General features: G+C 36.7%; 1 protein-coding gene across 1 annotated transcript; it reads right to left on the reverse strand.

Annotated features, from left to right (window-relative positions):
* Positions 1–5,980: 5,980 nt before the first annotated feature.
* Positions 5,981–6,934, reverse strand: LOC131926062 (olfactory receptor 5V1). Its single transcript, XM_059281310.1, has one exon. The coding sequence runs from the start codon at positions 6,932–6,934 to the stop codon at positions 5,981–5,983; it is 954 nt and encodes a 317-aa protein (XP_059137293.1).
* Positions 6,935–16,551: the final 9,617 nt, after the last annotated feature.

Consider the following 16,551-nt stretch of genomic DNA (forward strand, 5'->3'; position numbering starts at 1 on the left):
GTTGTGTTACAAAACAGAAAAGGTCTGGATTTACTATTTTTAAAGGAGGGGGGATTATGTGCAGCCTTGAAGGAAGAATGCTGCTTTTATGCCGATCACACTGGGGTAGTCAGGGAATCAATGGATAAACTAAAAGAAAGATTGGCACAAAGAAAATGTGATTTTGAAAATCAAAACAATTGGTTTGAGGGCTGGCTAAAGGGATCCCCTTGGCTTTCTACTCTGATCCCCACCCTCTCGGCCCCCTTGGTCATTTTCCTTCTCCTCCTCACCTTTGGTCCTTGGGCTTTTCAACGACTAACACAATTCATCAAAAATCAGATCGATTCGGCCCTATCAAAAACTGTTTCAGTACACTACCATCGGATAGAAACTCAAGATCAAACTATCGAAACAGGTGAAAGGCTCAGGTTCAGCGGCCTATGAACCTAAAAACCCCTACAACTAAAAGCTAGAGGGTACTCAATGACGGGAATAGTATGGGGCCTTTGCTGGGAGCACAACGTACAGAGGTTGCCAGAGACCAGCTCAACATGACACGTTGCCAGACACAGGACTCACCCCATATAGCCTAAGACAGGGGCTCTCTCGATTAATGACCAAAGCCTGCTTTGGCCATTTTATAGAAAGAAGGGGGAATTGTCAGGAGCCAAGTAACCTAACTGATTCTCATGGGAAAAAGCTGTGTACCTAACCTTCCGTTAACAGTTTCAATAGCAACCATTTTTCAACAAAACCACAATACGTACTTTTAGATTAACTTCCTGAAACATGATGGTTTGCTGCATGGTCTGTTGATCAAGCCCTGGAACAAAGAGACCTTTCCTTGAACCCTACCCTACCCTAACTTCCTCCTAGTAATTTTCCATACCCCTATCTACTTCTCCTAGCTCCCAGCATATATAAGCCTAACTCCCCTTGCAATAAACCAGACCTTGACGCGACTCAGACTGACTTTGTCTTTCTTTATGCGCCTGATCTCCTTTCTTTATGCCCCCATTGATCTTTCAGGAGGTGCCTCCTCGGGTCTTATCCAATAACCTGGCCTGCTGGACGGGTCACAGAGATTAAAACAGGATGGGACACTAGATCTGAGGAAAGTAAACACTGACTGATTTATTTCATTGAAAGTTTTAAAATGTAAAAATATAGGTTCTGATTACTAGTAACATAATCACATTCACTCTGCCTCCTCCAAAGAATGCAGCCGTAAAAACCTGAACAACCTAAAGAATCTACTTAAGCAATTTGGAAAGTGAAGATGAGCAGGCAGATTGAGGAAAACTACAAGAATTTAAAGAACCACCAGAGGTTTCCAACCTCTCTCAGGACAGGATCTAACAAAATCAGAATCAAAACATCACAGCTAGCTCTATAGCAGAGGGAGAGAAAACTCTAGAAAGGACCCTCTAACTCTGTCTGAGTCAAGGAACCTGAAAAGTAATTCTTATTTACTCAGAAGCAGAAAGATAAAAGCCAAAAGTTGTATCTGCCATGGTTTCCTTAAAGAAAGAGAACCAGAAGACAATTGCATGTGCATATGAGGCAGTGGATATTTTAGTACATTGGCTCACTTGATTATGGAGATTCTCAAGTTCAAAACCGCAGAGCAGATAAGCAGTAGACTCAGGAAGGAGCTGATGTCACAAGCCATGTCCAAAGGCTATCAGCTTGAACACCAACGAAAAGAAAGTGCTGTAATTCAAGTTCCATTTCTTTCATTTATATTTTATTGATGTTGTTTTGTTGTGTTGTGTTTCCATGCCCACCCAATTCCATGGTAATAGAAGCATGGATTTCTGTGGGAAGAGTACTCAGGAGTGGAAGCTATCAATTTACAATACAGAGCTACACTCCCATTACAGTGAAGCTGAACAAATCACAGTCCAGTTCATATTCATCTCTCCTCCTCCTCTCCCTCTTCTGTCTCCCCTAGACACAGATTTCTGCCCATCTCTCATCATGGAAGATCTTTCCATCATCTAGTGTCTTCTTAAATTTCTTTTTTTCAGTGTCTTAAACATTTTTTTGTAGAGGTCATCTACCTCCTTGGTTAAGTTTATTCCTAGATATTTTATGAGAGGAGTGGGCAAACAAAGGGGAGATAAGATGTCCATCATCTCTAGCACAATAAACCAGCAAATTCCTAACACTAAATAAAAATTCCTAACACTAATAAAAAAAATCAAAATAATGGAAAATAGTGCAACCAACCACAGAAACAACCAACACAATCACAGGACTTAGTAAATATCTCTGATAGTAACTCTAGTTGTAAATTGCCTTAGCTCTCCAATTAAATGATGCAGACAAGTAGTCTACAGTAAGAAATAAGATCCAACTACCTGTTGTCTCTAAGAAATGCCCTTCACTGCCAAAGACACCACAGACAAGAGTTAAAGAATGAAAGCCAACATATCAGGCAAATGGAAGCCATCTTGATGTAGCCATTCTGATAACTGATAATGTAGAATTCAAACCAAAATTGATTGGAAGAAATAAAGTCAACTAAACATAAGGATTCAATGAAAAATATATCAGAAAATATATCATATATATCAGAAAATATATCATATATATATGATATATCATATGTATATATCATATATATATATAGGAACTGGATGGTGAAACTCCTGACTTCACAAATCAAAATAGGTGGATGCAGAAGGACATATAGAGCTGGGTGTGATGACACACATCTGAAAACCCAACACTATGTAGGCAGAGGCAAGAAAAATGCTGTAAGTTGGAGCTAAGCTACATAACAAGATCCATCTCAAAGCCCAAAACAAAGTGGATTCACTGCTGGATTCTATGAGATCAACAAAGAAGAGTTAACACCATCACTTCCTCAAATTGTTCCACAAAATAAAAGAATTTCATTGACTCTGTAAATCGCTTTGGGGAGTATAGCCATTTTTATAATATTATTTCTGCCAGTCTCTCAGTGTGGAAGATCTTTCCATCATCTAGTGTTTTGTTTGTTTTTTTTTCAATTTCTTTTTATAGTGCCTTAAAACTTTCTTTGATATAGATCATCTACCTCTTTGGTAGGTTTTTATCCTAGCTATATTATTCTTAAGCTATTATAAATAAGTTATCTTTCCCAATATTTCCTCACCAAGCTTGTTATTGGTGTATATACAACTACTGATTCTATGTATTGATTGCTTATCAGGCAACTTTATTGAAAGTGTTTATCATATTTAATTTTTCTGGTTGGCTCTGTGGGGTATTTTAAGTGTAGAACCATGTCATTTACAAATAAGCAAAGTTAACTTCTTACTTTCTAATTTTTTTTTTTTTTTTTTTTTTTGGTTTTTCGAGACAGGGTTTCTCTGTGTAGCTTTGCGCCTTTCCTGGAACTCGCTTTGGAGACCAGGCTGGCCTCGAACTCACAGAGATCCGCCTGGCTCTGCCTCCCGAGTGCTGGGATTAAAGGCGTGCGCCACCACCGCCCGGCTTACTTTCTAATTTTTATCTATGTTGTATCTCTCTCTTATTTTAGTGGTCAAACAGAAACTTTGCTGTATTTAATAAAAGATATTTTGAGGTATGTTCCATCAATTCCTATTTTCTTCAAGGCAACTTATTATGAAGCTGTTGCACACCAGCAGATGCTTTTTTTTACATCTCTTATGATTATATGATTTTTGCCATTAATTTTATTCATATTGTATATTACATGTATGATTTACACATTGTGATTATTAGTTTTAAAGGCCAAATTGCCACAACTTGTCTCCCACAGATAAAAACAACTTTGAACACAAGGTATGATTTTAATGTGATTTAATTTAATCTTGAATTCAGGTTGCAAGTATTTTATAGCCTTTTTGAGTCTATGTTCACCAGAAAATTAGTCTGTAGTTCTTACTTGCTTGGTAATAAATATAAAAACAGTATTTTAATACCGTTTCTTACCAGTTGTTACATTACTAAAAAATTTTACTCCCTCTCAAAATTCCTACTTCATTTTCTACATATTTTAATTTTATCATGGTTTTCTACATTTCTAGAAAAAATTTCCTAAGCTTAAGAAATTCTATACAATAGCTATGTGAACCTAAAAAAATCCCATTGGGATATTCCATCTTTTGATAGAGTTAGGAATATGATCTGAAATACCTGACTGTCTTTCCAACATGATAGTGTTCAATTTGGCCCATGTAGCAGATGACAAAACTAAAATTAATTACCCAATGATCTGGAAGTGAAATAACGTATCATCACAGTTACATTTCTCTGTCAAAATCAAAGAACAAGCTGAATATAATCTAGTGGTATTCATATTTAAATAAGCATATGAATCCATAGATACTGTGGCAGCATGCAGAAGACCTGCACAGGTTCAAACCAGACAAAATCTCAGTACAGAGAAGAGGATGTAGACACCAAGTCCCACCCATACCAAGGAGCTATTTGCAAAGGGAAAATCAGTTTTCCCCAATGGAGTGACATTGGATGTATCAACTACACTCTAGGTCAGGCCCCATGACCAGGAGTTGGAGTTGCTGATCAACAAAAAGCCAATTACATGTCCCCCCCCCTCTCTCTCTCTCTCTCTCTCTCTCTCGTGTGTGTGTGTGTGTGTGTGTGTGTGTGTGTGTGTGTGTGTGTGTGTTTCTTTTCTTTTTTTGGCCTTTTAATCTTACTGTTTGTTTATTTTGATGTTTGTTTCTGCTTTTAAGAGAGAAAGAAAACATAAAATTGGGTAGATGGGCAGTGGGAAGTATCTGGGTGGAGTTGAGGGAAGTAAAAAACATGATCAAAATATATTATATGAAAATGTTTAATTAAAAAAGGAGGAAAAGGTAGAAACTAAATGTTGAATGTCTTTGCTATTCATTTTACCTAATGTGGTGTGGTATACAGTGCATAAATTAGTACATTCTTATTTGATGAAATAAAATAGCTACAATTTCTTCTATATTCTAAGCTATCCTTATTTTAAAAAATAAATTTTGAAAGCATTACTTACCAAGAAAAGAATAAATGTATGACAAACAAGGAGTGCCATTCACATTTTTTTTTAATTTTTCATTGTGTGTGCTCATGTGTGTGTGTGTGTGTGTGTGTGTGTGTGTGTGTGTGTGTGTGTGTGTCCACATATGTGCCCTGGTGTGTGAAGGCCAGAGAACAAAGTGTAGGTTGCCATTTGGGACCTTTACCTGTTGAGCCACTTCATAGGCCCCTCATTCTTTTACACATAGTAAATATAGTACTGTTGCTAAAAATTCCTACAGGGAGATGTAAATAATATCTACACCTTCTCCTAGGCCTGAAGGGCAAACAAAGGCACAACTGGGCCGAAGTTCACTCTGGGAATGAGTTTATTGAGCTTACTTACAGAGCATAGGTGAAGGGTAACTTACAAGAGTGTGGATGCTCCTCCTCCAATAGGCTGCATTTGAAAAGCATTACCAAGCGGGGATTAGGACTCCTCCAGAGCCCCATAGATGGAGACTCCTCCCCAGGCCTATATACTCTATCCCCTCCCTGAGTCCATATTACATACAACAGGTGGTAGGGAGCATCTGGAAACTCAGTTAGGATCTTGTAACTTCTGAACCCTCCATAAGAGGGTATAAACAGTAAATAATCTCAGCTGGTATGATCTTTTGTAAGGAATTCAGTTGAATGTCAAAAGATGGCAGTTACTTGGCTTGGAGGACAGTCATTTGTGGTAAGTAGTAAATCATAAAATCTGCCCAGTAAATATGGCATAAGAGGGGCGCCATCTTTTGATGAGGATTCCAAAATGGAAAAGACGAATAAAAAGGATAGAACTATAAGAAGTAACTCCTTAAGAGACTAACAAAAGCTCAGATACGTACACTTAGGGTTGAGTGTGCCAACTCTTGCAATCTGTGTCCAAATATCGCAATCAGGTTTTAAGTGAAACATAACTAGCAACAGCTGAGTGGTATAAAAGTTAACTTTCTAATGTAAGATTATTGACTACAGGTAAGAGAGGTTACATATCAGAAGAGAAAACTGGTGGCTGCCATTTTCTCCCTATGGTCTTCACAGCCTCTTTGATGTCCTTATTTCTCAGTGTATAAATTACAGGATTCAGCATGGGAGTGACGACACTATACAGCACTGAGATCAATCTGTCTTTCTCTAGTGAATAAGATGAGATGGGCCGCACATACGTGAAGATGGCACTGCCGTAATAGAGAAGAACAATAAGCAGGTGGGAGGCACAGGTGGAAAAGGCTTTGTGCCTCCCCTCAGAGGAGCGGATCCTCAGGATGGTTGAGATAATGTGAAGGTAGGAAAGGATGATGCACAGGAAAGGAGTCCAACCTATGAAGATCCCAATGGACAACAAAGCCAGTTCATTGATGGAAGTATCCCCACAAGACAAGATCAGCAAAGGGGGTATGTCACAGAAGAAATAATTGATCCTATTGTTACCACAGAAGGGCAGGTGGAAGGTCAGAACTGTGTGCACCACTGAGTTGAGAAACCCACCTGTCCAGCACGAGGCTGATAACCAGCTGCACAGGGCCTTGTTCATGATAAATGAATACCTTAAAGGTTTGCAGATAGCAATGTATCGGTCATATGCCATTGCTGCCAGGAGTAGACACTCTGAGCCTACAAAGAAAATGAATGCAAAGAGTTGGACCACACAGCCTCCGTAGGAAATGGTTTTCTTCTCTGACAAAAGGTGCACCATCATTTGGGGGACGTTAGTAGTGGTGTAGCAGATATCAATAAAAGCGAGGTTTCCTAGGAAATAATACATGGGTGTATGTAGGTGGGAATCAGCCATGGTCACCAAGATGATAAAAACATTCCCTCCTAAAGTGCATATGTAAGTCAGAAAGAAGATGGTGAAGAGTAAAAACTGAAGTTCATTCAGGTTGGAGAACCCCAAGATGATAAATTCAGATGGAGCTGTTTGATTCTTTCCTTCCATGATGTCAGCTGCTTTCTCTTTGTAAATTTTACAAAAAGATACATAGATAATAGCCTGCAAACCAAGAAAACAAGGGCTGTTATCAATAATGTCACCACCAACTACACTGGATACCAAACCACAAGTGGAACACTTCTTTGCAAGACACAACTCATACCTGCCACTCATAACATATGTACATACTCCCAGTGTTTCACCCAGTAATCCAGTCCCTATGAAATACACAGTACTACTATTTTTAATTGAAAATAAACCACAGCAGAACTCTCTATCATTGAAGGGTGCTGTTGAGAGAACAGGAAGCCGAGTGAGAGAGTTACTGCCAGCCGCCATGATGACAACATGTGAAAATGCCGGTAAGCCACGAGCCATGTAGCAAGGTATAGATTTATGGAAATGGATTAATTTAATCTATAAGAACAGTTAGCAAGAAGCCTGCCACAGCCATACAGTTTGTAAGCAATATAAGTCTCTGTGTTTACTTGGTTGGGTCTGAGCGGCTGTGGAACTGGCGGGTGACAGAGATTTGTCCTGACTGTGGGCCAGGCAGGAAAACTCTAGCTACATGCTGTCTTGATAATGGCTAGGTCCAGCTCTTCTGCATTTTCTTGGTAATGTGTAGACACATTGCATGGTATAGTTTATAGAATGCCTGGGCTTCAGATCCTACAGTACAGCGATCTCTGCTCCTCCTTCCTATCATTGCATAAGAACATACAATATGTGTCTTCCTTTTTCTCATTAAAATTAATGTGTTTTCAGAAAGATTCAAGTCAATATACCACATAGGTATTTGTACATCCATGTTTGTTTCTGTACTTGTCACAATAACTACAAATGGAACCAACCTAGATATCTACCAACAGATGATTGGATTTTTTTTTAAGTATATATAAATATAAATTAGCATGCTCACTATTGAAATTTATCAGGCACCAAGTAAATGAAATAATGTTATTCATTAATAAGAATGGGAAATAAAAAAAGTTTGCTGTATTTTTTAATCACTTCTAACACTGAACAATGATGTTCAGTAGAATCATATATATATATATATATATATATATATATATATATATATATATGCAATGAAATTTTATGGTAAATAATCAGTTAATATTATTCCATATAAATGTTTTAATCCTGAATTAGGCATAAATCAATAATGCTGGTCTGACATTAGATACAGCAAATAGCTACAGTCATCTAAGGAAAGTGATTTTACAAAGTAACTACCAGGCCAGAGAGATGGCTCAGCAAGTAAAGGAGATTGCAGACAAGGCTGAGGACTTGAGTTCAGTCTTCAGTACCTGTGTGGTAAAAGGAAAGGTTCAGCTGCTTCAAGTTATCCTTTGACCTACACACACATGTGCACCACAGAGCACCAAACACACATGATAAATAAACAAGCAACTAAATAAATAGTAAAAAAATATAGATTATTTTTATCCTCTTGTTACCTATATTTCTGATTCTACTGAACATCATTGTTCAGTGTTAGAAGTGATTAAAAAATACAGCAAACTTTTTTTTATTTCCCATTCTTATTAATGAATAACATTATTTCATTTACTTGGTGCCTGATAAATTTCAATAGTGAGCATGCTAAATTAGATTGTCTGAGTTTGGTATCTTGTCACTTGTACTTTTATAAATTTTTCAAAGATTGATGCCTGTTCTAGTTACATTTCTATTGCTATGATAAACACCATAACCAAAAGAAACTTGGGGAGGAAAGAGTTTGTTTGAGCTTTGTCCATCACTGAGGGAAATCAGGGCAGGAACTCAAGGCAGGAACCTGGAGGTAGGAATTGAAACAGAAGCCATGAAAAAGTGCTGCTTACTGGCTTGCTATCCAGGGCTTGTTCAGCTTGTTTTCTTACAACCCAGAACCACCTGCCTAGAGGTGGAACCACCCACAGTGAGCTGGACCCTACCACAACAATCACTAAGCAAAAAAATGCTCTAGGAACTTTCTCACAATCTGATGGGGGTATTTTGCCAAATGAGGCTCCCTCTTCCCAAATGATTCTAGCTTGTGTCAAGCTGACAATAAACTGACCAAGACGATACCAATCTTGGAAATTCAAGAGCCATTGGCTGATTCAAGATTCCTTTCCTGTTTGGCGAACCATTTTAAATACTATATGGAGTTTTCTGCCACTCTCTTTTTATTTGTTCATTTGTTTGGATGGTTGATTTGGTTTGGTTTTGAGATAGGGTCTCACCCTGTAGCACTGGCTGGCATTACTGCTCACTAAGAAAACTAGGCTGGCCTTGCATTCATACGGATCAGCCTGCCTTTGGCTCCCAAACCATTAAGGGCATGTGCCACCACACCTGGCTTCAGCTACTGGTTCACAAATCCAGTGGAATGCACAGCATTATCTCTCTCATTTTCTATGAATCACAGAACCAGCAAGGTAATTCTAGCAGAAGTACCATAGTGGATGAAAAGACATTTTTCTTTCTCCCACAAGGATGTACATACAATCGGTGGCAGAAATTTTAATTTGTTTTACTTAGTGACCACAGAATGTTCTTTAAAAATACATTGTTTTGTTTTTAACACAATTAAAGATCATACAATTGGATATTTTAACTACACCATTACAATTTTATAGTTTATTCTTTTAACTATTAATGTGCTATGTCCAGCTCCACTGAATCAACAATTAAACCCTAATTGTTACCAAACATCCAGTCTTCTTCTACTTGAACGCTTATTTTAAAAGATCAAATCCTAGTGTGTTTGTGCAATTCTTGGCCAAGCTGAACATTATTTCAAATTTTATGTTTGTGTTGGTAAAAGATACTGTTCCAGAGTCTAGGCAAAGTCAATTAATGAAAATATTTTTAATTACAAGGAAAATTATTACATAACAACCCAATTACCAAATTATACCATGTATGTGTGTTTATGATGTTTATTACATAAATTATATAAATAAGATAAATAAAATGTAATTTTATTTTATATCATTTTAAATAAAAGTTAATATTTTGTATTTATTCAAACTGTATTTTGTTGATTATCCTGACTTATACATAATTTTACACATTTTACAAGTTTGAAAAGCAGTTTATATTTTTAATTGTTTCCTTCACTTCTTGTGAATTACTGTGAAGATTTTCAGTGGTGGGAAAGGCAAATTGGATAAAGATCTTCATTTTCATAATGTAGTATCTCTCATCAACAGAATAAATGAATTTAATAGTACAAGATTCATTCCACAACAGAAAAATGTCCAAATTCTATTCTCTGGTCTATATCTTATCCCAGTACTTATGACTGCCTCTGCTTTCAAGTTATTTTTTAAAGTTTTTGTACTTCTACAGAAAAATTAAGCCAATTCTGCAGGTTTATATTTTCTGTTCATTTTATTTAGCAAACATGTTTTCATAACTTTTTGCCTGCTGCATATGGGCATGTTTACTAAAGATGACAACTAAGACAACATTTTATCATACACTAAAATGGTATATTGAAGGTTGTCTTGCATAAAATAATTTCATGATATCTAATAACCATAATTATTGCTTTAAAAGACAACAGTAGAGGAGGCAGCCTGGTTTGGAGACTAGTTAACAAAAACTTCCCACAAAAAATTCATTTGAGCCTTATGAACAAACTGGAAATGAGTAGATCAGGAAAGCTGGATGTGGAAATCTCTTCACATAAAAAGAAGAACACATGCAAAGGCTCCAGGTATAGGGGAGGTGTGAGACCATAGTGGAGGCAAAGAGGCTGCACTTCAGGTATCAGGGGCAAGAGAGTTTTCTGGGAAGATGGAATTGCTGGCATCTGTGAGCAACAGGAAAACGTTCAAGGACATGAGATATCTGTATTCTGAGAAACATAAGTATTCCAAAACAAAACCATTACATATTTGTCAAAAAACAAAAAGGTAAGTGTGTAGACAATGAAATGAAGGGAGCAGAAGCAAATAATGAGCCCGTGAGACTCACTATTTCAGTCATTCAGGAAAGGGTCATGGAACTTTACCCTAGGGAGCTGGGTTTTGTACTTCTACAGAAAAATTTAGCCAATTCTGCAGGTTCATGTTTTCTGTTCATTTTATTTAGCAAACATGTTTTCATAACTTTTTGCCTGCTGCATATGGGCATGTTTACTAAAGATGACAACTAAGACAACATTTTATCATGCACTAAAACGGTATATTGAAGGTTGTCTTGCATAAAATAATTGGGTTGGAAAGAAATGGAGTAGCTGGGTGACATCAGAGGATGCAGTCTTTAAAATTCAAAATGAGCAAAAAGACAAGTTTAGGATAATAACTGACATATGTTAAATACTTTTTAAAAGAGTCATGTGATGAGTCTCATGGCATCTCATTCTGACAAACACAAAAACAAAAACAAAAAAAGTAAATATAAAAGGATATGCCAGGTTAAAAGAAAAAAGTTAAATAAATTACAGGGATTAAATAATTTCTTAAAATGATACTGATAAAAATGACAATATTGAGGGATGCATTTCATCAGTTTAAAGCCATAATGAGTGTACTGTGCTCCTGGTTTTACAAATGGTCTGTGGAATTGCTCACTGAAACAAAGACATCAGGAAGCATTCTAGAGATGGGGTAGATCATGGTTCAGTTGTGGCCATGTTAAACTGGAAGCATCTTTAAGATATCCACGAAAATATTTCTTGAGAGAATTGGTACTTGAACTTCAGAAGAAATGTATGTACTGGAGAGATAAATTGTGATACACCAACATGCATGTGCATGGGAGAGGATGAGTAGAGAAAAAAGTAACATGGAGTTGAACATTTTTTAAGGACTCGATTAATTTGCCACACTGATTAAGTAAACAAAAAGACTACAAAGAAAAAATAATCGAATGAAGAAATCCAGGGAAGCACTGAATCGAAGCTGGAGTATAAAGTCTGGTGCACAGAAGCTGTTTGCAAATACAGGAAAAGCCCTGGTTATCTCTCTTGACTGTTTCTCATGAGGTGCTTTTCCTGTTGATGAACATCCCTTCATAGACAGGCCTGATGACATGACATCAGCAATCTACCTACAGATGAGTGACAAAGAAAGCAACTGGGTCACAGTTCCACCTCCCACTTCAGTGTCAGCTTCACACTCAAGAACAAACTGCTTTCTCCAAGTAAGGCCCCAAGGCACATATTTTGACTCCTAGGAAAACACCCAAGACTCCTGTGCCCTGAGATCTTTTCTCCTATCCTTCTTTGTTCCAGTCCATCAGCTCTCAGGTGGTAAAGTAGCTGTATAGAATAACTAAAACCATGAATGTTTCTCTCTAGGGTTACTTGCCTTGAAATAAGAATAAAGTTTTCCCAGGGTAGGCTTCCTAAGTTTAGTATTTATAGACACTCAACTTGTATGTTTCTTCCCTATCTTCTCTTATACATGGTCAGAATGCTGAAGCACTTAGGGAAAAGTTCCTAACAAACATATCACTATTCTCATAGAAATCAAAGGAGTTAAGAAATTTATTATTATAAAGAAGTACTAAGATCACACAGTTAACAAATTCACACTAAAACCAGAAAAACAGTCTTTCTATTTTCAAATAGTACAAATCCTGTAAGTGGTCCCAAATGAAGTAGGTTAGCTCACCACAAAGCAATCTGTGCTCAATAAATCAAAGAGCAAATATTCATTCAGAGATATGTGGGAAATGACCTATTTCTCTTGCAAAACTAGGAAACAATATAACACAAGAAAAAAACAGAAATTTTTTTAGGAATCTTACATGCTAAGAACTCAAGAATGGTTTCTAAGCACCCACGGGGACAGTTTTTAAAAATATTCATGGGGAAAAAAACTGCCTCTCTGGGAACTTTCATTTCTAAGGGATCTAGTATCTCTCTTTATAGAGTGTACTCAAGAAAACAACCTTAGAAATGCAGAATCTTTATATAGCACAGATCATCAAAACTATATCTTCTGCAGAGCACTGGGGGGAAAAGTGTATCATCTGTTACTTATAATTGAAAGCATATAACAATCATATAAAATTGTCATACAAAAGCCCAACAATCAATAAGAGCTAGATGCAACAGTATTAGATGATTCTTGTAAGAAACTCAAAGTATCTTCCTGACTATTCTCTGCAATTCAGTCAGTAGTTTAGTGCCCTTTATTGAATAAGGAATCAGCAGGTCAGCAAAGACCCATTACATAGAAATTAACCAACATTAAAGAATCTCCCTAGTTTGCACACTCAACCCCCTCCAGCCCCTCTCATCCTGGGACAGAAAGTTTGGATTCTTCACCTTAGAAGTCCTCTGGTCCTTACACTTTCCTCTCCCAGGACTCAGTCTTTCATCAAAAGATCAAGGCAAAAATGTCTAACTCTGAGAGTAATGGAGTTATAACTAAGCAAATAAAAACTACTTACTTAGCTGTGATCAAAAGCACTCAGCAGGGATCACCACACAGACTCCAAGAGATGGTGTAGAAGTGCTTTTAAGAGTGCAGAGTAATATCCCTAGAGAGTCCTAGAGTGTCAAGAGCAGCCCCAGTCTCTGCAGGCCAGTTCATATGACAGCGCCCTCCAGACACAGAAGAGCTCACATCCTGCTTTTGTTTTGTTTTTCCTATTTTCTTCCACAGGATGAAGCAATTGCCTTATGTGGAGCTGAGTTGTACAGAATTTGTTCTAGTTTCTTTATTCCTTACTGTGACTTCAAGAGCTCCTGACTTCTCTTTCTGAAACTGATATCTTGACTGTGTCCAGTATGTGTCTCTTTTCAGTACAATGTGAGAAAGTGAGAAAACCAGGCCAACACTGAGCACTGATCCCCCTCCCCACATTTCCCTTTTCCTCTTCCCTAGCTTCCACTCTGATGAAATTTTAGCATTCTCTGAGCTTCAAATTCCTCGTTGAAAATAAAGATATGGGTATGGGTTTGTTTACATTTAAAGTATGGTTAAAGGATTAATTTACAAGATATATAAAATTTAACATAGTGCCCAGATCTTTTATATCTCACCATCCAATGCTGAGTTCAGTGTTCCAGTTTTATCCCCCTAAAATACATACATAAAAGATCTCCTATTTTATTTAGCCTTGGTTTGGACATTTGTTCCCACGGGGTGTGTAACAGGGGGGGACCTTGGAACAGGTGAAAATTTGCCTAACCTGTGGGCACAAAACCCACTGGTAACAAGCGGTAGTCCTTGGTATACAAGAGAAACTTCTAAAGAAAATGCAGTCCTGACACTAACATGCTCTTGACCATCTACCCTCAGCCTTCAAACAGCATTCACTGTATAATGAGAGCAGAGGGAGCACAGTACAGTCCAAATGTGACCCTTTACTACTGAAGCTGACCGGGTAAATACCAATGTTAGAGACCTAGAAAGAAGATTCTCTATTTTCTTAATTTTTCTTTTTTTTTTCCCCCTTTGGTCTCCCTATTGACCCTTTTTTTATTTTGTTCTTTTTTATTAATGTTTTATGATAGCATGGAAAATGATTTATGCATTCCTACATTTTTGAGACATATGTATCACATTTGTTCCACCTTATCATCCCTCCTATCACCCAAAGCCTGCTGATCTACTTCCTCTCCACAAAATAGTCCCACCTTCCATATTTATATCACATGCAATCCATTACCAACTTACCAACTCTTCCCTCTTTCCCCACTCCTTTCCTCCTCCTTTAAGAAAATGTTCTTGTTTCTCATGGTCTCATTTCTAGTTTCATGACCCATGTGTATCTATGGCCACACAATACATACATGCATGCATACATACATACATACATACATACATACATACATACAAAATATGGAGAGAGATTATGCATATGAGATAAAACATTTGTTTTTTTTGAGTCTGTCTGATTCCACTTAACATGGTGATTTCTGGTTCTAACCACATTTCTACAAATGCTGTGATCTCATTTCTTTTTCAAGTAAAAAGTCCACCATGTATATGTACCACATTTACACTACTCATTCATCTGTTGATGGAATTAAAGCTGTTTCTATTTCATGGCTTTTTTTTAAAGTGCAGCAAAAAGACAAACAAAAGATGCAAATATCTGGTATAACACCTTAAATTCTTCTGACATATACCTAAGAGACATACGGTTGGGTCATATAGTAGTTCTGTTTTTGGGTTTTTTGAGAAAGTTTTATAACAATTTCCATAGTGTCTGCACCAGTTTACAACACCACTAGCATTTGTTGTTGTATATTTTATGATAACTATTCTGACTGGGGCAAAATGGAATCTCAAAACAATTCTAACTGGTAATTTCCCAGGATACGGATGTGAAATACTATTTCAAGTATTGTTGGCCAATTCACTTTTATTTCTTCTTTCAGCTCACTAACTTGTTTATTGATTGCACAATTAGAAGGGAGTGGTGTTTTTCTTTGCAGTTCCTTATATATGCTATGAATCATTATCTAATACAGAGTTGATAAAAGTTTCCATTTTATAGGCTGTTTCTTCATTCTGTGATAGTTACTATTGCTATACTGAAGCTCTATTATTTCATGCAATTGCATTTGTCAATTCTTGAGATTTCTTTCTGTAATAGTACAGTCTTTTTCAGAAAATTTGAAGCTTTTTTTTCCTGCTTTTTTCCTCTACCAGTTTCAAAGTTTCAGATCTTATATTAAGATCATTGTTCCATTCTGAAATGATTTTCATCAAGAATATGAGATATGGATTTTGTAGTTTTTATGTGAAGAAATCCAATTTGCTATAGTTCATATGTTAAAAAGTTTTCTTCAATATGTTTTTATATATTTTATACTTTTGTGAAAAATTATATGACTCTAGCTATGTGTAGGTAAACTTCTGGATCCTCAGTTCTATTTCATGTTCCAAATGCATTTTTGCTAGTTCCGTTTTGTGTCTGCAATTATGGCTCTGTAATATAAACTGAGATCAAGTGTTGTAATGCCTCCAGAATTGTCTTTCTGCTTAGAATTCCTTTGGCTTTCTGAGTATTTAGCGTTTCCATATGAACCTTGGGAATGTTTTTATAGTTTGGTTAAAAACATCATTACAATTTTGGTAATATGTTCATTGTACTACATTAATTTTGCCAAACTATGAGCATTCTATTTCCTAGCATCTCCTTTAGTTTCTTGCTTTAGTATGTTAAATTTTTCTTTGTAAACGTCTTTCCCTTCTTTCATTGGGTTCATTCCTACATGTTTCAGCTTTAGAAAACCAGTGTAAATGAGATATTTTCCATGATTTATTTGTCAGCGAGTTCATTTTCGTTCTGCTACTTTTTTTAAAAGCATTTATATGAGTATTCTGGCAAACTTGTTAGGATCGTCAAATTATGATAATTTGACTTCTTTTCCTATTTGTAATTCCTTCTTTTCTCTTGCCTTATTGACCTAGCTACAACCTCAAGTTCTATGTCAAATAAACATAGGGGGATACCTTGTCTTGTCCTCGATTTTAGAAGAAATGCTTTCATTTTTTTCTCATTTAGTATAATGTTGGCTATACATTTGTCATATGTAACCTTTATTATAGCTTACTTTTACAGGAGCAGGAGGGGAAACGTGGAGTTATTTTCCCTCTGATGACTTAACAGGTTGGATCAGAAAGGGCTCTGGGGGCATTTTTCCCACTTTCCTG

Source organism: Peromyscus eremicus, chromosome 16_21 (assembly GCF_949786415.1).
Source record: "Peromyscus eremicus chromosome 16_21, PerEre_H2_v1, whole genome shotgun sequence".
NCBI classification, from domain to species: domain Eukaryota; kingdom Metazoa; phylum Chordata; class Mammalia; order Rodentia; family Cricetidae; genus Peromyscus; species Peromyscus eremicus.